Source organism: Gopherus flavomarginatus, chromosome 1, assembly GCF_025201925.1.
Source record: "Gopherus flavomarginatus isolate rGopFla2 chromosome 1, rGopFla2.mat.asm, whole genome shotgun sequence".
NCBI lineage: Eukaryota > Metazoa > Chordata > Testudines > Testudinidae > Gopherus > Gopherus flavomarginatus.
This window is the reverse complement of record NC_066617.1, coordinates 59,026,991-59,051,818: the sequence shown is the minus strand read 5'-3', so window position 1 is coordinate 59,051,818 and position 24,828 is coordinate 59,026,991. Positions and strand designations below refer to the sequence as shown.

The 24,828-nt window shown below is 36.8% G+C and overlaps 1 protein-coding gene across 3 annotated transcripts in view; it reads left to right on the top strand.

Annotated features, from left to right (window-relative positions):
• ADAMTS20 (ADAM metallopeptidase with thrombospondin type 1 motif 20) overlaps positions 1 to 23,653 on the top strand; it is a 182,089-nt gene extending 158,436 nt beyond the window's left edge. For 2 of the 3 annotated variants that reach the window (XM_050936004.1, XM_050936007.1), the window contains 11 exons: positions 5,321 to 5,488; positions 9,533 to 9,706; positions 12,175 to 12,345; positions 13,353 to 13,553; positions 13,676 to 13,805; positions 13,974 to 14,068; positions 14,152 to 14,246; positions 14,657 to 14,790; positions 16,370 to 16,461; positions 20,425 to 20,529; positions 21,999 to 23,653. In XM_050936004.1, the coding sequence (XP_050791961.1) occupies positions 5,321 to 5,488; positions 9,533 to 9,706; positions 12,175 to 12,345; positions 13,353 to 13,553; positions 13,676 to 13,805; positions 13,974 to 14,068; positions 14,152 to 14,246; positions 14,657 to 14,790; positions 16,370 to 16,461; positions 20,425 to 20,529; positions 21,999 to 22,088 (1,455 nt within the window). In that variant the 3' untranslated portion in view covers positions 22,089 to 23,653. The remainder of the gene's footprint in view (positions 1 to 5,320; positions 5,489 to 9,532; positions 9,707 to 12,174; positions 12,346 to 13,352; positions 13,554 to 13,675; positions 13,806 to 13,973; positions 14,069 to 14,151; positions 14,247 to 14,656; positions 14,791 to 16,369; positions 16,462 to 20,424; positions 20,530 to 21,998) is intronic. The other variant, XM_050936005.1, reaches the window with a different exon arrangement.
• Positions 23,654 to 24,828: the final 1,175 nt, after the last annotated feature.

The following is a 24,828-nucleotide window of genomic DNA, read 5'->3' as shown; positions in this document are numbered from 1 at the left end:
CTCACACTGCCTGGGTCCTGGCCACCGGTCCGGGGGCCTCTGCATTTTAGTTTAATGTTAAATGAAGCTTCTAAGCATTTTGAAACTTTACATACAACAATAGTTGTATATTATATAGACATCTAGAAAAAGACCTTCTAAAAAGGTTTAAATGTATTACTGGCACACGAAACCTTAAATTAGAGTGAATAAATGAAGACTCAGCACACCACTTCTGAAAGGTTGCTGACTCCTGTCTTCATCCATGTTGAGACAAATGCTAAAATTTCAGGATAAAAAAGTTGTGGAATATTTTTCAACTTGTATTTGTTTTAAGAAAAATATTCATATTTCTTCCAAGATATAAAGTTCCTGTGGAAGTCTTTCTACACATGTGATCCATGATATATGAAAAATGTGTTCTTCATACAACTCCAAAATCAATTCAAGTTTATAATCAATAAGTAAAAAATAACTAACCTGCTTTTACAATATGTTATACAAAGAAAAGCGTTATATCTGTGCTGAGCACTATGGGCCAAATTGTGCCTGGCTCCTGTGGAAGTGTGCAGAGTGAGAAGAGAACAAGGGATCTCCTTGACCTTGCATAACAAGAAGAGATCCAGGTATAGTTGCAGTCCTTGCATTTAAGGGAACAATGGGATTGCTCCCTCCTCTGGGGATGCCCCCTCCATAACAGCCTATAAAACAAAATTGGCAGAGAGCTACACCTCACAAAGAGGTGGTGTGCTCCTCCCCATGCTTCAGAGAACCTGGGAGAAATGTAGGCCTGTGCATAAATAGCACAACTGAGCCTTGTACCAACTAGAGTAGAATCTCAGAGTTACAAACACCCAAATTACAAAATGATCCATCAACCACACACCTCATCTGGAACCGGAAGTATGCAATCAGGCAGCAGCAGACAGTACAGTACTGCATTAAACGTAAACTACTAAACAAATATAGGGAAAGTTTTTAAAAAATTGACAAGGTAAGAAAACCGTCTCTGTGCTTTTTTCATTTAAATAAAGATGGTTAAAAGCAGCATTTTTCTTCTACATAGTGAAGTTTCAAAGCTGTATTAAGTCAATGTTCAGCTGTAAGCTTTTGAAAGAACCACTATAACGTTTTGTTGACAGTTATGAACATTTTAAAGTTGTGAACAACCTCCATTCCTAAGGTGTTCGTAACTCTGAGGTTCTACTGTATGATAACTAACAAAGATCTGATCTAAGCCCCACTTGAAGTCAGTGAGAGTCTTTCCATTGATCAGAATGGACTTTGGATCAGGCCCTCAAGGTCCAGTTCTGCCACTCTTACACATGTTGAGCAGTACCTTCATTGTTTGGGGTTCTTTTGGTTTTAAATAATTTTGTAGAGATTGAGGTTTACAAATTGAATGACAATAGTAAACTATGCTAAATAAGAATTTAAAATGCAGTAAATGTTTATCATTGGTATTTTTTTTATTACTGGTATATCAACGATTGTTCCTCCTCCTTCCTAGGTAGTCTGAGCACTGAAACAACAAAAGTACATTAAACAAGTCAATCAGACTTAAATGTTGGTGAATTAAAACATTCTATTGGGACATAAATAATATAGCCCACACAGTGAAGCTACTAATTTGTGTCCTGATCCCTATAACGAATGGGAGTTTTGGGTGTGCCGGAATTCAAGATCAGGTCGTTAATTTGAGAAACATGTAACAGAGAAAAGGATACAAAATCTATAGATCCTGTCTGTAGGTTTCCCAGAAAGGTTACTCTTAAAGTATGAAGTCTGAATTGCATTTTGAAATTTTTTTAAACATAATCCCAAACTATGGCATTAGATAAGCATAGAGTAAAAAAATAACCTCTATATTAAAAATAAAATCATTGTTGCAACTATCATTTCTCAGTTAATTTAAATTTTTCTTGGTACAAACTGGAAAGTCCAAGACAAATTTTCATGTCATATACTGCCATTTAAAAATCATTCATTAGATTTTATTGATGGTTTTAATTTGGGATTATTTACATAAATTTACATGAGTGTAAAATGAAAGTCCATTTCCCACAATTAAATTAAATGTTCTTCTTTATGAATTTAAACAACTTTAAGAATCATTAAGTCCTAGTTTTCTTCTGTAAATATCTGTTAAGTAATCCTTCATTTGTGGTTCCACATTTTCATTGAGACATCGAATACATTTCAGTAGGCTTTAACCATTTTCACTTGAATGAGAAATATTAGAGATAATGAACTTTAAAAGAAACTGTTTGGACCACCTATAACTTCAACCTTCTTTGGAGACAGGGCCAATGCAAATTTTAGCCAATTTGAAATTAAAGGAGGCATGTCAAGGTTGGATTTGGCTCACTAATTTTAAAGAAAGTGTTCAAGTTTTGAATTGTTAGTATTAAACATAAATATTCAGTATATAGTTAAGCACATGCAAAATAATGTCTTTAGAAGGTCGCCTCTATAAGGCTGCAGAAGGAAAAAATTCACATTTTATTAAACAAACCTATAATTATTATGTCTTGTATTTTCCTTTCGAATGACCATCTCATCTGTTCCCTCTCCACTGCTCTTGATGACCAAAACATTTGGTTCTGTTTATTTTCTGTTTCCGGTATAATTTTATTCTAACCATGAAGTTTAATAGTAGAACTTTGTTATATAAGAGAACTTAGAATCATGTCTTCAAACGATATACATAATTTTTCCTGCAAATTCTATGAGTGATCCTTTTACATTCTACCTGCTATCAATTTATGTTGCAATTATAATAGATTAAATCTTCAACCTTCTTTGGAGACAGGGCCAATGCAAATTTTAGCCAATTTGAAATTAAAGGAGGCATGTCAAGGTTGGATTTGGCTCACTAATTTTAAAGAAAGTGTTCAAGTTTTGAATTGTTAGTATTAAACATAAATATTCAGTATATAGTTAAGCACATGCAAAATAATGTCTTTAGAAGGTCGCCTCTATAAGGCTGCAGAAGGAAAAAATTCACATTTTATTAAACAAATTATTGCTGGATATACCTTGGAAGCAAATTTGTAAATATAATATGAAAAGTGTCTTGATTTTTAATTGCAAGGGCAACAAGGAATTAAAGACTCTCTTGTAATGCTATCTCTTGTATAAAGAAGTGCTCACAGGAGCTAGAAAGGCTGTGTCTAGTAGCATTTGAGGATTAACTAATGATTGTCAGATGAAGGCCATTGAGGAAGGAGTGGCATCCAGCCATGTGAATGTGATCTCTTCCTAGTATATCAGATGGGGATGTGAGCTTGTGCTGTACTATAGTTCCATTCTATTAAAAACAGAATGAAAAGGGAGAATCTTTAGAGTTTGTGTTTCTTTGTACATGCATTTTATTACTTCTTTTAAATATCTGTAGACACTTTAAGTGTACTACCATGTTTCAAGGTCTTCTTAGTATTTTAGATTTTTAAGTGTAGACAATGTGTGATGCTTTGAGGTCTAAATCCTTTGAAATCAGAGTTTATCTTTGAAATACCTTTATAATTATAAGGTTTGCAAAAATTGCAGGTTTTCTCACCAACCTTAGTCTTAGATAAAGGTAAAGAAATAGCTGTTACAGCAAATTGTTTTATATGCAGCATTTACCACATTTTCCTCTCTTTGGATTATTCAAAATGTAACATAAATCCTTTAAATTATATGCACACATTTTAATGCCATAAACTGAAAGGTTCACATGAAGGAAAAATAATTTAGTTTAGAAACATTCCGATTCGTTGTAGCCACTGCCAATTAGAACTGTATGCTGTTAGTTGTGGGGTAAGCCAGTAGTTTTGTTCTAAAAACATAGTGAAAGTTATATAAAGAGACATGATATCAATTATGATGTTTAATAAATACAGCTCAGGTCCCAATCCTGCCAAGATTTATGCATATGCTTAACTTTAAACGCACAAGTAGTCCCATTGAAATCCATGGGACTATTTACATGTATGAAGTTAAAGCACATGCCTAAGTCTTTGCAGGTCAAGGCCTGAGTAAGGAGGTTAACATCCTATTTAATTAAATCTGATGAGCATCTTTGTATAAAATGTGTGTGTCTCAGCAAAACAGTTGTGTAAAGTGGCTTTCCACTGGTAGTTTTAAGGCAAGATGATTTAAAATTTTTGCAGCCAGGGGGCTGTATTTTGTAAATTTTATTTCCTGGAAATAGAAAATGATGTTACAAGGTTTGATTATATTGAGATGTGATGTCAATTCCCCTGATGAAGAACACTAGATAGAAGAAAGAAGGAAATTCCTGCTGGCATTTGTGAAGAAAGGGGAGGTTACCCACTTTGGCTAAGTCTTCTTTTCTGCATATGTATATGAATGCATAATCATTCGCCACCTGATTGTAATGGAAGCATTTGCACAAGACTTCTAAGGCCTATGATAAATCATAGTCTAAAACCTAGAATAAATTAAACTGTACCCTTTCTGAAAATGGAAAGAGAAAAAAATTCCTTTCGTACATCAACATTTTTCCAGAAATGAATGTATCAGCTAAATTAATTCTTCAGATATTAAAAGGCAACAGTTTCATTAATTTATTTTCAATCTCAGCATCAAATATTGCTGATTTTACTTGTATGAAATACACCCATTCCGCCCACACACTAAATAGTGCAGGATCAGGACCCAAATAGGATCTGCAGAAGTGAAGAGAGCTGCTAGAGAGTTGGGGTGAAATCCTGGCCCCATTGAAATATAAATGTAAATAATATAAATGTAAATTATAAATGTAAAAATAATAAAATGTAAATTATGTAAATTATAAATATAAAAATATAGTAAATGTAAAAATATAGTAACGTAGGATGTAGTAATGTAGGATCAAAAACAGTACAAACTCCATGAAGCTCTAGGGTCTATATGACACATTCTCCTACAGATTCTGGAAACTGAAGGGGTTTTGTTTTGTTCATGATTTATTCTGATTAATTGTATAACCCATCTTTTCTTATACGCACACAAATGAGAAGTCTATTTATTTACAAACAGAGAGGCCTGGATGAATTGTTGTGAAATCAGCATATTTATGAGATCTCATGAGTTGACGGCTGATCTCATATATTTAAAAATGACTGAACAATTAACTGTTGGCCAGGATGAGAACAATAAGTACTGTTCATTAGGAAACAACTTCTATAGTAACTTCAAAGTAGACATGTACAGTAGATATTGCACAATATAAAACAGTTATTACTTATTTGTATTATGGTATATGCTAAGTGTTTGCTTTTTCTGTTTTTTTCATGGCATTTTAAAATTCTAATAAAGACAAAGGAATAAAGCAACTCTATTTCTTCTTTTCCAGTGTTCTGTTTCCTGTGGAAAGGGTATAAAGTATCGTGATGTGCATTGTGTGAACAGCCTCCAAAGTAAATTAGAGGAAGAAAACTGTAGACATTTAAAGAAGCCTCGAACCCACAAAGTTTGTAGAGCTGTCAGATGTCCTGCATGGAAGGCCAACAGGTGGAAGGATGTATGTAAAATTTACTGTAATTATATACCATTCTTCCTTCTAAGCAAAGCATAAAAGGCCATATTAAGGCCATACTGCTTCAGTTAAAGTGCTGGATGTGCTGCAGACATAAGAACGGCCATACTTTGTCAGACCAAAGGTCCATCTAGCCCAGTATCCTATCTTCTGACAGGGGCAAATTCTAGGTGCTTGAGTGGGAATGAATGGAACAGGTAATCATCAAGTGATCCATCCCGTCACCCACTCCCAGCTGCTGGCAAACAGCGGCTAGGAACACCATCCCTGCCCATCTTGGCTAATAGCCATCGATGGGCTTATCCTCCATGAACTTATCTAGTTCTTTTTTGAACCCTGTTACAGTCTTGCCCTTCACAACATCCTCTGGCAAAGAGTACCACAGGTTGACTGTGTGTTGTATGAAGAAATACTTCCTTTTGTTTGTTTTTAACCTGCTATTACTTTTATTTGGTGAACTCTAGTTCTTGTGTTATGAGAGAATAAACAACTCTTCCTTATTTACTTTCTCCACACCAGTCATGATTTCATAGACCTCTATCGTATCCCCCTTCATCATCTCATTTTCAAGCTGAAAAGTCCCAGTCTTATTAATCTCTCCTCATATGGAAGCTGTTTCATACCACACTAATTATATCTACAGTTTAAACTGAAGTGGCTCACTTAGGTCTTGCTTTTATCTTTAAACTAAATCACAGAAACGACCGACAAATTTGCAAGTAAAAATGAAAATCTATTTGATAATACACATCTTTTGCTGATTAATAGTTTGGGGCGTTCCTCTCACAGGGCAGCCTGTTCTTGAAGGGAAGCTAGGCTAATATGTATATTCAAGGTGAAATTGCTAAGATAAACATTTACATTCTGTGATTTTTTTTTAAACAGAACTCCAAATCTTTTGAGGTTTTCTTATCAGTGTGTAATAATGTATTGTGTCATAATTCCTCACATTGCAGTACTTTGCTTTTAACTTACTCTTTGAGGGTAACCTTTTCAAAAGTGTCTTAGGCACCAGGAAGTCTGAATCCCACTGTGTCCTACATCACATACATGCTTTTGAAAATGTTGTCCATCATCTATAAACAATAGAACATACACTAACATTTGCAGGCTACGGTATTATCATAATATATATAATAATGTATTCATCAGTAGTATTGCAGGTTGCTGACATTCTTCTGTGTATATATGGGACGGATCAGTTTACCTGATTAACTGAATAGTGTTTCACACACATTCTTTAGTCCCCTGGAGTTGAAGGGGAGGAACTCAGACAAATGGCCTGGCCAAAAGCTGGGTTTCTTCCCATCCCCTATTTATCTGTTTAGGGATCTCTGACTTTGAAGAACTTGATGGGGGGAGGTAGAAGCTCCATTCTTTTCCTGCACTACCCCTCTCCCCTACAAAGACCCCCAGGATGCTTCGTTGTGGTTTAAGAGTCTCTCTTGCTTTGGGAGCCTGATTATTATGGAGGTTCTTTACCCTGGCTGTATTGTGCTACTCAGGCAGTGCAAAGAGAGGGAGATTCTAGTGTGGGGCGTGGAGAAGTGTGGAGGTACACAAAGGGGTGTTCCTGCAGATGATGTACTCTGGCAGTCAGTAGCTGGCAAATGGTCCTTTGGTTACCATAGCCAGCTGGCACAGGTTAGTGAACTAGGCTGCTCTGACCTATGCCTAATGGTAGATGGAGAATCAGGAAGTTATAATCAGCGCCCTGACAGTCTCACCTCTTTGCCACACCGAGAGGAAGTGAACACAGCAGAAGAACTGACCCAGTCTATAAATGCCTATGTCTGTGGTACAAATAGAGAATGAATGGTACTTAACAATCCTGCTCTTTAACTTCTTTTTTCCTTAATTACCGTAACATTCTATTTCTCCAACTCTTCCCAAGAGCAGAGGTGAAACCATCTGTCAACCCTTTTTCTTACGATTTTCCTTTCTAAGGAGAACAGTGGGTATTGCAATGTGGTGTCAGCTTCGCTAAAGTCAGAAGAAAACAGTGTTCCCCAGTGAGTGAGGGAAAAAACTTGAGTTTAATTTGTTTTGACTTCCCAGCATCAGCCCCTCGATGTAAAGGCTATTTAACCTAAAGAGAAAATGGCAGTTGCCTCTACTCCCAAATTTGTTCTAGAAAGAACATGGCTCTGAGAATTGGTCAGTCAGGCCCTGACAATTGTTACCAGTAAGCCTGGGACAACCTTGCTGGAGGCAGTTCACAGAATCATCAGTGTGGTAATTAGTAACTCAAAGAAATGGAAGCAGTAAGGATTTGGCAGCTGTATAAAAGACATATAGTACAGCACTGGAAGCAGATATTGTGTGGAAGTTTGTGAATGTGCTCCAGTGTCACACACACTGAAACATTTTGTTGTATTAGCATTAATAGATGTTTTGTTTTGCACCTTAAAATTGTTTTGTCTGAGTCATCTTTGGCAAGTCTACCCCTAGTCATGTGTCTGGGTGACAGTATGTTGAGACAGAATAAATTATAACATTTCTACAGTATAATCATGCATCATAAATAATTGCATTTCAGTACATTTTTCCTATTAAAATATAATTGAAAGTATTAGCCTTATAATTTGATAATTTGCAACCAAAAATGTGTCCTGGAGAATTATAGCAAATACTTCATTTCAGCATCTTGACTTTTTATTGTTGTTTTGAAATTAACAGTTTATATAACAATCTGTCTGACACAGGCATGTACTTGTATTGAATATAACATGAATACAGAAATGTGTATACAGAGTCTATTGTCTCTTTTACACTCTCATGTAGGCACCTGGAAAGTTAATGATTATGTTACAAATGTGTCTGGAGAATAGAACCTCCACTCTTGCGCCTGGTATCTTCAAATAAAATGAATTTTAAAAGTTGTGGTATACATCTTTCCTATTCAAATTGTATCAGATAATTTATTCTGTCTCTTTAAAAGGTGCACACTTTAGGAACTTTGCCAATTATGTGATTGGGGTGGACTGGGTATCCTAAAAGGAAACACAGATGTAGAAAAAGGGGAAGAACTCTTTCTTATCATTTGGTGGTTGCTGAAGTCTTAAAAATATTGGATGAAAATGGTAAGATGAAGCTGCACAAAGAACATTTGTTTGTGTGTGAGAGAGCTATTTAGATTAGCATGTGAATAGCTAAGGTGGATCCCTTTCTTCCCATATGCCAAGAATATATAGGGTCAACAATAATAGAAAATGTATATGTAGAAACTTTTCAGTTGCTTTTCTGCTTCTTCTTGTAACAATGAGAATTTCAATGCCTGTGTCTGATGGTGAGATGGAACAGCAATATCCAATCCACTACTCTTCGCATTTGCCCTGTTATGACCGACCCCTAAGCTGGCACTGCCTGACTAAGCAGTGCAATCTTCATTGGTTCAGCAGCAACAGGAGACTATCCCTATACTGTCAACTCCTGAAACATATTTTGCAGCATGCCATCTGCTTAGTCTCTCAGTAGCTGTTTTGCTGGCAGTCCAAGAACCTTCTCACTTGGTACCAATGATTGCTAGTCAAAATTTACCATCAACGGTGGTTCAGTGTCTGATACTTTAGGCATCACATTCAGTATCATTGAGAGGCAAATTGATATCATCAATGCCTTCTTCTCTTCTTGTCCCCAGCAGTCACACTGGTATGCTTTGTGTATGTCCCATCACCAGTACCAGGCTAGAAAGAGGAACAGACGTTATAGGAGACCAGCCTCACTTACTTCTTCAGTGGCTACCAGCTCATCCAGACAGCCTGGGAACTCCAGACAGCCGTTCTGATGTGTTTGTGAGGAGAGCTCATGATGAAGTTCTCCTTTAAGGAGTTGATTCCTCTGGTTGGGAGCCATAGAGGAAGCTGTCCACTTCTTTAAACCATGATTTGAGGACTTCAATAGCTCAGACATAGGTTAGGGGTTTGTTACAGGAGTGAGTGGGTGAGATTCTGTGGCCTGCATTGTGCAGGTCGGACTAGACGATCATAATGGTCCCTTCTGACCTTAAAGTCTATGTATTTTCTTTAGTGCTCAGTGACCTGTGGAGTGGGGATTCAACAACGGGATGTTTACTGTCAGCTGAAAGGCAGGGGTCGAGTGAATGAAGCAATGTGTAATCATGATGCCCAGCCCCCTAGTCAGAAGCCCTGTTGGCTGCCTGCCTGTGTGCCGTACCAATGGCTGACAGATGAATGGCAAGATGTAAGTATGGCCTTTCAACTAGTGTGAAATAACTGGCCTGCAAATGTGAACAGGCCTGCAAAATTCAAAAGCTGTGGCATGAAATTTCAAGGCACTTTTTCTTTCTAATAAAGAACTTGTTTGTCTAGAGTTGTAGGCATAAACAGTGCAGAAAGTATCAGCAGGTCCCCAATGGGGGAGTTTAAAACTAATTTTAATGTAATAGTTCTCTCTCTCTTCAATCTGATGTAAACCATATGTAGTGTAGAATATGTTTAATAGTGGAGGCCTCAAAAATAAGAAACTATAAAAGAATCACCTTTCAAGAATAGAAAAAATCTACAGGGAATGTCATGAAAGATGAAGTATTCAGTAGATACTCCAAGGATAAAATCCTTTTGGGAACATTTCTTTCCACAATGAGAAGTTCTACAATGTGAAGATTTGCCTTTAAAAATAAGAAATAAAATAAAACATGGCATACACATTTAGGAAGATCCAACGGCATAGAATTGTAGATGGTTTTGATATTATTGTAACTGTAAAAAATAAATAAGTAAAAATGTGAAACAACTATTGCGGATAATTAAAAAAAAGAAGCATAGTCAGGAAGATGCACAGGTAGCCTAGCTGTTATGTAATGTTAATTTATAACCTGATCCTCAGGGATGCTGTCTCTTAGAATCAGGCTACTAGGGGAACAAAGTCCCAAATCTGGGTATGAGATTTTAAAACTTAAATGGTGCAATATTTATACTGTAAAAGTATAGTCCTCTTGACTTGCTATTACTGTACATGCCATAAACCACAGATAATCCACAGATCACTTGCTGGTGGCTTGGAAAGAGCGGGGTATTGGTCACATGATTCTGGCATATTTTCCTGCTAAATCAATTACAAGAAAGTTGAAGATATATAAATACGTTCCTACTGTCACTTTCTCATGTAAGCAACTGCGGCATTTTCCAGAGGGATATTATGTGATCAAGAATGGGAGTGCCCACATGACTGAGATTGGGAGGGGAGGTGTCCTAGAAACAATCTCTATTAAGCTGTGCTCCACATTGTAACAGAGTTTGAGAAACCCCGGTTTATAATATGAGAGTAATTGTAATCATTCAAGTACTATGATGTTAGCATAACAGAGGGGAGGAACCAAAACTTTACATGCACAGAACATTCTTGTGGTACTAGCTGTCAGTGCTAGCATCACAAAAATGTTTTGCACATAATGCACATGGGCACCTCGCCTGATGATGCTAATACTGAACCCTGGCTTCATGGGGAGTTGTGCACATGCACCCTTTCCTGGTCCATCCAGGTGAAGGCTGTTTTTCTTTAGGAGAATTATTTATTTTGTTTTCCATTTCAAAAAAATCCTCTGAAAACATTTATCTGAACTGAGAATTGAAACATCTGTTTTAATTACTTTTTTTTAAAAAATTCATCATCTAGCTTCATTTGCTCCCATGTCTTCCTTCACCATTTTCTAGTCTTTATGCTTCAGCTTCCCTGTATTGTGCTTTCAATGTCCCTCTTCTATCCTTGGGTTCTCTGCTCCTCATCGGCTGCCTCTTCCTCTCATCATCCCCCGGATCCCAACCAGCACAATGCTGCCACCTCTCCTTCTCAGCCCTCACCAAAGACAAACGAAGTGGCACTAACGTGTCAAAGAGGTCCTGAGGTACCCACTATTGGAGTATTGGGAGTGCTGTGGTACTGGCACACAAGGGATGAATATTAGCCAAGACAAACATAAACATGATGTGCTAACCAGTGGTGCAGAGATTCTCTAGACTGTTCAGAAATGTTTAGGATAATGAGTTTTATAACAGGAAATACAAATTTTCAAGAATAAGTATGGATTTTTCCTTCTCTCCAAATGCTTGTATTTTTTTATTTAGAAATGCAGAGCTCTCAGCTGGAAACATAAATGCATTTTGCTTTGCTCTCTCTTCTTGTTAACTCATTTCATGTTTGTTACCCTTTGTGTGAAATTCCTTTGTTCACATTGTTCCTGCTCCTTCTTTCACAGTTATATCCAGTATTAATGGTTACTAATGTAGAGTTTGGATTCATTTTATCAAAACTCCTTTATAACTTAACATTTGCAAGATGTTCAATTTCTAAAGACCAAGTTACCCAGCCTACATTAACTGAATGCTTATTGTTTCTTATTCTTTCACACAGAGGAGTCATTTTGACCCAGCCCCTTGTCCTGCCCTGACATTTTCTTCATTTTAACCTCTGGCTCACCTCACATGTTACACAATCATATATGAAACAATCAGGATGTATAATTACAAGTGCTGGTATCTGTGCTTTGAGAACAAAGTGAAAGGTTTGGACACACTAGGTGTTTTGTACTGAACTAGATAACAGGTTTCACTAAATCTTTGTTTCAAGATTTTACTTGTGCACCAGATAGATTTGTTCTATAAATAACCATTTTAAATGGAAAAGCTGTAATTTGTTTATGTCATACCTAGTGCTCAGCATCATGTAGGAAAAAGGAAACACGCCGGAAGGTCAAGTGTGTGGATGAAAACAAGATCCAAGTAAATGAAAGTTCCTGTGATCCTGCCACAAAGCCTCCATCGATCAAAAAATGCAGGATTGCTCCCTGTAAATATGTTGTGGTTACAGGAGACTTGTCACAGGTAAATTAATCATGTTGCTAACCAAATTTTCCTTTTGATGTTGTTTGTTAATATAAATGGTACATTCTGTGTAAAAAAAAAAATTTAGACTTTTTCCGCATGGGACATTCACACCAGCCATGATTTCTTGTTGTGGTTCTAATACCACAATCCTATGTGGTTGTGTTCCACAATCTGTTGCAGCTCTGGGTGGGAGGAATACTGTTGGGTAGGTGTTTTCTGATACCTGTCGGTGGGGGCAACAGGAACAATACTTAAGCTCTTCTCCCTCTCCCACTGCATTTGTGCTGCAGCCTGAGCCTGGGGGCGGTGCTGAGTACTCTTGAGTGCTGGAGGGCACTGGCTGTAGACTGTCAGCTTCTCACCATCTTTAAGTGACTCTTCTCTGGAGCAGAGTACAGGGGGTAAAGGAATAGCAGGAACTGTAATGGGGTGAAATGGTATCAGCAAGAAGATAAAGGGAGCTTCTTCCTTTCTATCAGTTTTCTCCCCCTTGTTTGTAGCAGCCACCATGTTTTAGAGATTTTGCCATGATCTACTAGCCACACCTCAACCCACCTGAAGATTCTCAGAGAACAGCTGTTCCTCTTGGTCCTAGCCACCAAATTCCTTTTCTGTGTACTGAAGAACCTCTCCAGGGGCCTCATCCAAAGCCCCACTGAAGTCAGTGGGAGTCTTTCCATTGAGTTCAGTAGGCTTTACATTAGGCTCCTGGACCATTGGGCCTTTCTCACCTGCACTGTGTGGAGGTAATTGCAGAGCCAGATTCCTGCCTTGGGACAGGGGAGGGCAAGAGCTCCCACCTCCAAAGGCTCCATAAGTCCTGAGGCATAGAGCGCCATTTCTGTGCTCTGCCAGATCATTACTCAGATCTGCTGGGCCAGCATATATGGAAATAATGGCTACTTCACCCCATACTCTCACTGAAGAGAGGATCAGAACTCAATAACTCTATATTCTGATGCTGCAACTATTATCGAAAATAATGAGTTTTGTTATTATTCCAGTGTTCAGCCAGCTGTGGGCTTGATTACTGGCAAAGGATCACATACTGTATTGGAATCCATACTATTCGGAATAATCGTGCCTATGGTCTTCGTTCAGTAGCATATCGAGATTGCCCAATAGTGCCTTCCCCACACATTTATAAATGTAATATCAGGGGATGTTTACAAGCAGCTACTTGGAAGGTGGGGAAATGGAGCAAAGTGAGTATAAATGTGCAAGCTAAAACTTTACAGTTGCCTCAAACACAAAAAAGTTTACCAAAATTTATTTGCTGACAGTGTTAATGATTTATTTTCTTCTGAACTTCTTGTTATATGTGTAGTGCTCAGTAGCTTGTGGAGTGGGAATAAAGGAAAGAAGAGTAGAATGCATGACTGAAAATGGTTTCTCCAGTAGCTTGTGCCTGTCACGTTTAAAACCGGCAGCCAGAAAGATCTGTCATGCAAAAGAATGTAAGTAATTTACAGTGATGATTATGTACTGTACTAAATGCTTTCTTGGGATATTTATGTAAAAACTGTAAACTAAATATCTTTGCAATGCAAATATATGCAAGTAGCTGTTCAGATTCAATTCTCAGTTCATGAAATATTGATATGGTTCAATCATTCATTTTTAAGGTGAAGCTTTCACTAGCTGCAAAGAAATCCAGGTTAAAAAAGGGATTAGAAAGGATGGTGAATATTTACTTAACGTTAAAGGAAGATTGATAAAGGTACTATCAAAATTTCTATCACAAGGGGTGGGTTGTGAAATAAAACGTGTATTATGTAACAAAGGTTATACTTTTGGTTGTAGATTTATTGTTCGGGGATGCAGTTTGAGAATCCCAGAGAATATTTAACACTGGTTAAAGGTGAAGCAGACAACTTTTCTGAAGTATATGGATACAGGTACAAAGGGCTTGTTTTTAAAGTCAGTACGATTCTTACATTATGAAATGTATTCGGTACTTTGAAACTATAAAGCAGTTTTCCTTTATGGGAGCGTGTGCATAGAAATATTTTTGGACCCAATTTTCAAAGATGTGGGCATACACATGTACATCACTAATGTAAATATATTTCCATACTGAATGTGTGTGTACCTGCAGTAACTGACCTTACAGATGACCTTTTATTATTTTTCAGTGAAAATAGCACCTGGTTATACCAGTGCTGCAGTTGGCCCACGTGTATAAATGTTCTACCATTCAATATTTGTTGTAAGGTATTCTGTGCCTAGTCTGAAATGATTTGATTATGATTCACTATGATACTACTTCAGAAAACATCAAAATAGAAACCAAAATGTGCTATTGCAGGTTACAAAATCCATACGAATGTCCTTTCAATGGAAGCAGAAGGCAAGACTGTGCATGCAGAAATGACTACCTTGCTGCAGGACACACCACTTTTAGCAAAATAAGAATTGATATAATCTCTATGCAAATTAAAAGTAAGTGTTTATATATTAGTATAGACCTCTATGTAATATGATCCTTCTGTTGGAATTTTAAAGCGACTACTATAAATGCAAATTGAGGACCTCGTTGCGCCATTTCTGTGCAAACAAAACTCTTAACTACAATGGCACTTCCATGAATGAAACGCAGAACTTCACAGGTTCAAACCTTAAACTTTCATGGATGTCTCCTAACTTTAATACACATGCATAATCTGCACGTGTCTGTGTTTCTCAAGAGAAGAACTAAGCCTTTTCCTATAGCAGATTACATGGATTTTGTTTTCCAAAACTAGAAATGTGTTCAAGGGACCTGTCTAAGTTCAAGGTGTGTTCAAGGGCCAAAGCTTTATGTTTATGTAAGTTGATGATGATCATGAACAATAGGGATGAGAAGGGAAGTAGGACGATGACTGACTGAAAATCAGCACTTTCTAGTAAAACCATTAACTCAAACCCTAAATTTGGAGGTATGGGGGAGAGGGAATGTGGTTATTGTTATTTTTATTAATATGAATGTGTTAGGTTATATGCATTCATATGAGGTCAACACTTAAAAGAATGTCCAAATTTACTTGAACTTTAGAATGTAAAACATCTAAGAAACTCCGTACAGAAAAACACCCCAATTGTATTTATCCTCCCATTACAGAACACTTTTTAAAAAATTTTCAGCACAATCCATAAATTTTAAGATCAGATGGGCCCATTAGATCATTTAGTTTGTTCTCCTGTATATCACAGGCCGATTTCACCCTGTTACCCTCATATTGAGCCTAATAACTTGTTTGATTAAAGCATATCTTGCAAAAGGGCATGCAGCCTTGATCTGAAGACATCAAGAGATGGAGAACCTACCACTTCCCTTGTTAGTTTGTTCCAATGGTCAGTCACCCACACTATTAAAAACATGCACCTTATCTCCAATTTGAATTTGTCTGGTTTTAACTTCCAGCCATTGGTTCTTGTTATGCCCTAATCTACTAGTTAAAGAGCCCTTCTCGCCAGGAGGAAATGTATACACTGTAATCAACAACAAAAATAAAACCAAATTTAACATATGCCACAAATGGACAACAAAATTTGATGTTAAAGCAAGTCATAAGAGTTCTTATTGTGTTAACATGCAGTTCTGTGAATTAATAAACTCAAGGTGTTTATGCAATCTCTTAATTATTTATGTAGTTTTTTCTTTATTTAGTGGTGAGTGGATAAGGGTCTACTGTGCCTCTAATTGTGTTGCATTTTGTAATCTAGCTGGAATATTTTCACTAATCAGAGATGTTCTCTCTCAATTTCCAGGCCTTAGGCACTTATTTCTAGAAATTATTTGGGGGAAATTCTGTGACCTGGGTTATACATGAGGTCAGACTAGATGATCACAATGATCCCTTCTGGCCTTGGAATCTATGAATCTGAGAGACAACATTGTCACTGTTACATGGATTTAATGAAACATGCCATTTAAAATGTACATGGAAGCAGTTTACAGAAGTAATACTTTTGCTACTTTCTGTATAAGTTTATAAAGCAAAAATTCCAGTGCTAAATAATTGTCATAACTGTTTATTAGCTACAGACCTTCTCTTTGCTCAGACTGTATTTGGGAGAGCTGTTCCTTTTGCTACAGCTGGAGATTGCTATAGTGCTGCCAGATGCCCACAGGTATTTATAATTTTTTCATGAAATTAACATGTAAGAAAAAGATCATTTTACTAGAGGTCTTAGTAGGAAGATGCAATAAGCTCAATATTCTGTATAAAAATACAGTACATTAATAAATAATTGCTTCTTGCTCCATTCTTTTCTATTCCATCATCCCTTACATTTGCTCCCTGAAATTGTTTTCCCCACAGCTGTCTCCTTTGCTGTCCCTCATGTTCCTGCTCCCTGTATAAGTATCCAATCTGCTATTGATCTCTTGTGTTCCTGCCTCTTACAGGAGTTGTTCTGGTGTTCTTCTGATGTGAAATACCCCTTAAATTTTTTGCATGTCTTTCCAATGTCCTTCTAATCCCTCTTTCCAGCTGTCCTTGCTAAGACACCATCAAATTTCTCATTTCCTCTGCATCCCTTTCCTTCTCCACTTATTTTGATCCCTTTTGGGACAGCAGTATCAGCTAACTCCCCTTCTCTCGGTATTTTCTCTTGGTTTCTCTGCTCCTAAGATGTATATGGCATGAGACATTCATACACATAAAGTGTGGAGGAGCTGAAAGGCAGTACTTAAAGATAAGTCAGCCGTTGGCCACTCAGCAGCAAAAGAACACTTCCCACCATATGTTGTGAGTTGCCTTAATGATCTATGACCTGGGACATCACGAAAGAGGTCGGAATACCTGTGTGGAGAAAGAGCAGAGGTCTAATAAATGCAGATACAATAAGGCATCCCAAGCAGCCAAATGTCATCCACTGGCCTACGACCAGCAGCAGAATACAGTAACCAGAAAATTAAACCACAAATAAACAAAAATCCTCACAAGTGCTTCAGAGCACTGGCTACTGAAAAAAATATTGTAGGGCCAAATCCACTACTGACCTAAGTGGGCACAGCTCTATTGAACTGCCTCTATTTACACCAGTGGTGAACATGACCTTTAATGACTAATGATAATGGATTCAGCTAATTGGGGATATATCTCTGCACTGAAGTGTTCACGCCTACAGGAGATGCCTTGAAGGAGTGCTGCTGGTCTCTGTCCAGATCAGTTGAACCGCTTCCTTCACACTCAAAGTTTTTCAAATCTGTTCCCAAGCCTGAATATTGTACATGACAGGCAACTGCTGTACCATCAGTAGAATTGCACACATGCACCTTTCATTTATTTCTGCAACATGAGATCACTGTGGATGAAGTTACTTCGTGAAATACTATGGGTCTATGATTATGGAATAAGCTGCACTCAATTTACATTAATATTCTCCAGATGCAGTATTCCATAAAATTAATACATTCCACTTCTTTGGTACTCAAAGGACCGCCTCACCTGTGTAACATATCAACATGTGCCAGTACACCTAGGGGTATGAGTCCTAAAAAATAAAAAGAGGAACTAGATATGAAAATATACAGAAAATAAGTTATACCAAACTATACGAGACTGAATTTTCATGACGTTTCCAGCATCTATATGAATCACAAGTGTGATGCTTAAATGGTGCATATGCATCACTAGTACCCTGAAATAAAAATAAACTCTTCATACAGTACCTACAGTCCTTTGTATGTAGTTTATTTTTGATAACGCTTGGGTACTATCATAATACAGGTATCTCATTAAACGTTTACACCTTTAAACTAGGCTTGGAAAGATTAGATTTCAGTAAGTTGGTAAATGTTGATTTCACTGTATACCACAAACTGAGAAAAAAGTATTTCCATTGATGATCATTGAAATTTACAGATAGGCAAAATAAGAAAATTGCTGTTTGAAAACTTTATTAGAGTCAAAATCCAGTGATTAGATTGTTTAAAATGTACTAGTGAATCAATAGGAAAACCAGGTATGATTTGTTGATTTAAGGTTATTCACTTTGTATATTTTTACATATGATGTTGACAATGTGTTTTAATATTTATAAAGTTTTAACTTTTTGAATCTCAACATCTGTCTTTAAACAATTGTCTGACCCCCCTCAGAATTTCACAATTGTGAAAATTTAAATAGATAAAAATTGAAAAAAATGCTTAAAGATAAACTTTGATATTATCTGTCAAAATTATAGAAAAAATTAAAATTGAAATTCTGCCAAGCCTAGATTAAACCACCCAACACTAAGTAGAACATATATTTACCATATTGGGTTTTGGCAAAAGAATAAAGCAGTAAAATGAGAGAGAGTTTTTCATGTAGTACTGTATTACTGGAGCTGATTGAGATTTCGATTGCATAGTACTAATCTCATAGCCTTCATCGCTTTACAAAATTTAAAACAAGCACATTCAATACAGGATTGATTCAGTTTTCATTAAAGTTAATTGCAAAATTCTCATTGGCTACTAGAGGGAGCAAGTTTTGGCACTGTCTGTATGTACACACACACACGGAGTATTTACTGACATGTTTGTTTAAAATATCAACCACAATATTGCATTAATGTAGTTTATTCAATTTCTGCAACTTGTCTTCTATGTCACCATTTATTTTCTAAAGTGGAAAAAATTAGTGGAAAAAGGTTAGTATAGTTTCTAGTTCTGAACATGTTGTCTGTTCTAAAGTGTGTTTCAAGTCCATCTTTGATTTTTATTTTTAAATACAGGTTTGCATATAAAAGGGCTTTGGAATCTATGCAATTCTCTGAAATTGTGTTTATTATACAACTTTGTATTTGGCAGTGAATTTAAATTAAATATTTATTTGTATCTGTATTGATTGCTTTTGTTAAGAGGTATATTAAGTATTATGTAAGCATGGAAGAGTGAGCTATCACTTTCAGAATAGGGTGAGGCACTTGATTGGATACTGCACTTGAAAAAGGCTGAGAGCTGTGAGTAGAAGAGAAGGATGTGTCTGTAGTTGCCAGAGTGTGGCAGTCCCTGCCTATGTAGCTCCAAAAAGTTCAGAACACAGTTTAAAATATTTATCTTTTGAGAAATTGTTGTTTCAGATGTTGTAGCTGTCTTGGTCCCAGGATATCAGAGCGACAAGGTGGGTGAGGAAATATCTTTTACTGGACCAACATCTGTTGGTGAAAGACAAGCTTTTGAGCTCCACAAAGTTCTTCTTCAAAGCTTCAGAAGCTTGTTTCTTTCACCCACAGAGTTTAGTCCAAAAGAAGATATTACCTCACCCTCTTTGTCTATCTTTAAGAAAGCAGGCCTCATTCTGGCAGGTCTCACATTTTTTAATACACAGATTAAAATAAAGACATCAGATTTCAGTTAGGAATAATAAGCAATCCACTTCAGATAAAATGTGACTCAAACCCAAAACATGAACCAATCCAAAAAGTTTGAGGTTTTCAGAAATTCAGATAATTTTAAAAGTATTTTTGAAATTTGTTGCTGATCTCTCAAAATGTCTGGCTTTTGACCAGAATTGTTATTTGATTATTATGATAACTAATGTTATGTTATATGGTATTGTAATTATGCCAACGATCTAATAATTGGTATTATTTAGCATTATTTCCCATTGCCAGCAAACCAGAAATTACTGCAAGGATCACACAAAAAAACTATCTGTACCAGAATTCCAGCAATGTCTCTTGATGAAAATGCTTGTTTATGTTTCAAATAAATATCAGAACTTTTGGATGTTTCTCTAATCTAAACTGAACTCCTGATCGTTATGTTTTTGTCCATAATTAATCCCTTTGCAAAAACTATCTGGGAACATCACAAAATGTCTGAGTATTTGATGTAACCTAATTTTTTATTATAAAAGGCAAGAAAAATATTAAAATAATAATTTACTCTCAAGGTATAAGAGATGGTGAGCAAGCTAAATACAGTAAAAGGCTTATGTGTGTCAACACAGAGGTTTCTAGGCTTTTTGACTTTAGAAATACAAAGTTTAGTATGGAACATAAGGTTACAATGCAATACTCTAAGTAGTATTTGCTAATGTTAAGTGTCTTAAAGTTTGTACGTAAGCTCTGTGCTTTGATTTCTTTTTTCCTTGATAGGGGCAGTTCAGCATTAATTTGACAGGCACTGGACTGAGGCTATCCAGTACAGCTAGGTGGATTGCTCAGGGCAATTATGCAACTGTTGATATACACAAATCCCAAGTAAGTAGTTTTGCATATTCTTTGTCCATTCTCAACTTGACTGAGACACTTTCATCTGTACGTCGGAGCTGTAGGAAGTGGTGGTAGTGATTCAGTAGGAGCCACTCTTTGATCTCAGTCATTTCTGAATCAAAATGGTGTTCAAGGCCACTGATTTGTTTGAGATGAGACATAACACTGAGGCCTGACAACTTGTGGTCACTGAACTCTTATGAAAGATGACATGAGATCTTAAGAGTGTTTTAATCCTGTTCTCCTAACATTCCAACCTAGATAAGTACCTTCGTCCTATCTAGCTTTCCATAAAATTTTAAGATGACATAGTGGCATTATCCAGGTGATAAATCTTTTTTACGATATCTACTGTGCGGAATTCTCATGGATCTTTTATCTCCTACAGAATTCATGCAGGAAATCGAAAGAGCATTAGGGTATAAATAGTATAAAACACACATTGGTTAATTAACCACTAGTCCATACATGTTTTTCGTAAATTCATTAAATTTCAGATCGTTATATGGGTATACATTGTTATTGATATTGCAGTACATTCTAACATTGCACAGTTAGCCTTGCAATCTCTGAAGGTACACAGTGCATATGGGTCAAGAATTTATGAACTTGTCTATTCTTTAGGACAGTGCGCCCCCCGAGGGCTGTAAATTGTAGAACGCTCTAAAGGATTGCACTCTAACTGCCCTGCATAGACCCTGCTGACACAGTCTAATAGGCATAGCCGCTGACTCCATGGATGCTCCAGCCCTGGAGCATCCACGGAAAAAAGTTTGCTTACCACCCGCTGGCAGTCAGCTCCTCCTCCACCCTCAGTGCCTCCTGCCTGCCAGTGGCCCTGCAGATCAACTCCTTCCCCTCCTTCCCTGCACCTGCTGCCCATCACGATCTGCTGTTCTACAGCATGCAGGAGGTGCTGGGGGAAAGGGGAGAAGTGGGGATGGGGCATGCTCAGGGACGGGGGCAGGAAGAGGTGGGGTGGGGGCGGAGCATGGGTGGGGTTGGGGCCTGGGGTGGAAGCAGGAAGAAGCAGGGCAGGATGGGGGCTTGAGGCCTGGAGCTGAGCACCCCTGGAATAAGTAGGAAGCTGGCACCTGTGCTAATAGGTACTTATTGCCCATTGATGTAGTCCTGTCTGAAACAGTGCTAAATTAACGTATGCTAGGAACCTTTAGGAGGGCATTAGCAAGGTCTACATATATCAGTTTGAGTTCAACTTTTCCGAGTGTCTACAATTTAGAGCCCTCTGGTATATACTGCTGCCCTGTCTGGACAAACCCAGTGAGTTCATTATGGGTTCAAGTTAATTTGATTTTGTCTTCCAGATACAGTAGTCTTCAGTGGGATGTGTCAAAGGTTCTAATGAGTCAACATTTTATTAAACTGTTGTGTGTAACTGTGGCATTAGTAGTTTCTCTTGACTGAGTTCTTGCTATTTTTGCCTCTCTAATTTCCAGGATGGTACTAAAATATATGGAAGATGTGGAGGATTCTGTGGGAAATGTATTCCTAATACAAGTATTGGTCTCCAACTTCAAATACAGTAAAAACCCTGAAGTGGTAAGAACATCAAAAGCAGGAAAATCTGTCTTTAAGGTGCAAATTCTAGGTGCTATTATTTTTTTCAGTCTTTCATCTCTGAAATGTTAATTTACTACTAAGAATTCCTTCCTATTTTCTTCAGTGTTCAAGGATGCATATCATTGTTTAATCGTTTTTAGTGATGGGCTAACAGGTACATAAACCACAGGTTTTAATAAAGAGATATTCATTCAATGTACAGTATATACAAGCAAATAAAATAAACTGCACTGATGTTACTGCTGGTAACACCTTAAACTGGACCATAATTGTAATACTGTACCTGCAACTAATCAGTGCACCTCATTGTACAATGTACAGTAAAATGCATATACTGTGCTGATTTTCTTGATTAACTATATTAAAGTGTAGAAAAGAAGGAAACCAATTCATAATTTCAACTACTTTCAGCTTTATGAAACCTGTTGGGAATTGTGTTTTGTCAACAATTTACATCAGAAGAGTGCATCATCAATATACTTTTTCCTGATACAGTTTCTATAAGGTTTTTTTTTTCCATTTCTGTGTCATTAAAAACATTCATTCTCTCTCTCTTTTTGTGGTGCTCAAACAGTAATACTAATTTTGGAAAGTGTGGTTCAAACTCTGTAGTCTCCATGAAAAATGTTAAACATCAAAACGCTGTTTTGTTGTGGGTACAAGAAAATAAAGAAACACATCATAATTTGAAAATCTAGTTTTAAAACCCTACCTCTCACACAGCTACGTATACTGTAAAAGCAGTATATTGTGTATGTTGTACAATTTAGTATGCGGTTGTATAACTATACATATTTACTTAACCTCTGCCCACATACTCCAGACATTTTATTTGTTGGAAGTGGCTAACACCATATTAACAAAAGCCCTATCTTGTCTCACTTCCACACCCAGAATTGCCATTGACCTTAGTGAAAGTTCTGAGTTCAACAAGGGAAGGTAGGGTTAGGCCAACGTGTGCCTAGTGCACGTTTTTGAGAAGTGCAGTTTAATTTTTCAGAAGGCAATAAATGCAACTATAATGCACATTGTTAAAAGTGCTTCATCCTAGGAAAATGAAATGTATAGGAGGAAATGTTTAAATTTCAGACATGATGTAGCTGTTTGATTTGTTGTTTAGAATTAGTCCAAGTCCAGAAGTGCAGAAATAAGTACAGAATAAAGATAACCTGTTTCAGGTAAATTCTCAGGTATTCAAAATAAGATTTTCTACGTGCGTAATAAGACACATTATGTACTAGATAATTATAGGCATTTTTAATTCTCAACCAAATATCAGCTAACTATTTATACGCCAGTGAGAACTGGTAGGTCATATGGCAGCTATAGCTTAGTTTTACCCACAAAGTGTAAGCCAAGTTAGGAATACATTTTAATGAAAGGCTATATTGTACCACATACGTTTAAGTAGTTGCTTTTTAGATAACACATGTAGATGACTATTTTGTGATCTCTGTATCAGAAAAGTATTTTTGCACTATGTGCCTTATACTGGTTCTAAACGTGTATAAGAAATATATAACACTATTTTCCTAGAAATGTTTACGTTTATAATTAAAATGTAATTTATAAAATATTTATATAATAAATATAATTGTGTGATTGACACTTGAGTACTTTTTGTTTATTTATCCCCACAATGAAGTATAGCATAGTATTCCAAAAATAATGAAGCTGTTGTATACCTTCAGAATAGTTCAAACTCCTAGCATCGTTTGAGCAAAATACAACATATAGTTTAATTCTTGAAATAATTGCCACACAATCAGTTGTATTCACTGTACAGGCAAACAGAAATCAGTGTGTAGTGAGATTCATTTTTAAAATATTTGATTAAAAACTCCTTTGTATCTAGAACTGTATTCATGTCTCATGGATTTAACGCCTATTCCTGCAAATCTTGTGCACTTAAAATTCACAGGTGAGTTTAGGGAATGCAAAGAACATATCAGAGCTACAGGAAACTTTAATGTTGGGAAGAGTTTACAGTACTTTGTTCTGTAGAAGAAAGAACTAATATTGTGGTGTTAGGTTTATGCTAAGTAAGGACCCAATCCTGCAACAGGATATTATGCTGTTTTATTAAGGAATCCTCCATGTAGCGGTCTTTGGTTGATTAAGATTAAGCACAGGAGTCTAGACAGCTTTACAGAGGAAGTGGCAGTTCAGATTATGGGCCACTACATTCAATAAAGAAACACTGAAAAGATGCAGGTATCATCAGCTACTATGTAACTAACTTTTTAAAGCATTTTAGTGAATGCCTTTTTTAAAAGATTTGGAATAATGACTGTTGATTGAAATGGCCAATTATAATAATTCAAAAACTATAAAGGATACAGCTTCCATTTACTATTCTCCATTACAAAAATCACAAAATGAACTATGCTTGTTCTCATTCCAAAACATTGCTTTATGATCAAGAAAATCCAGCTTCTCCCAGTTCATTGTCATGCAGTGAAAGTTTGGGCTAGATTCACAAAGGTAGGTGTTGTGTTGCTGAGTGTCACAGTGCCTAGCTTTTAGGCATGAAGAAAACCATTGGGATTCACAAAGCCTGAGTTAGGAATGTAGGATCCTTATACAATGAAAGGAGGGAGATGAGCACCTAAGAATGGGCTTCACAACAGCCAACACGCTGAGCAGGGAACCGCCTAAGCTAGCCACAGGGAGAGACCAAGGAGAGGATGTGTCCTAAGCCCTGTT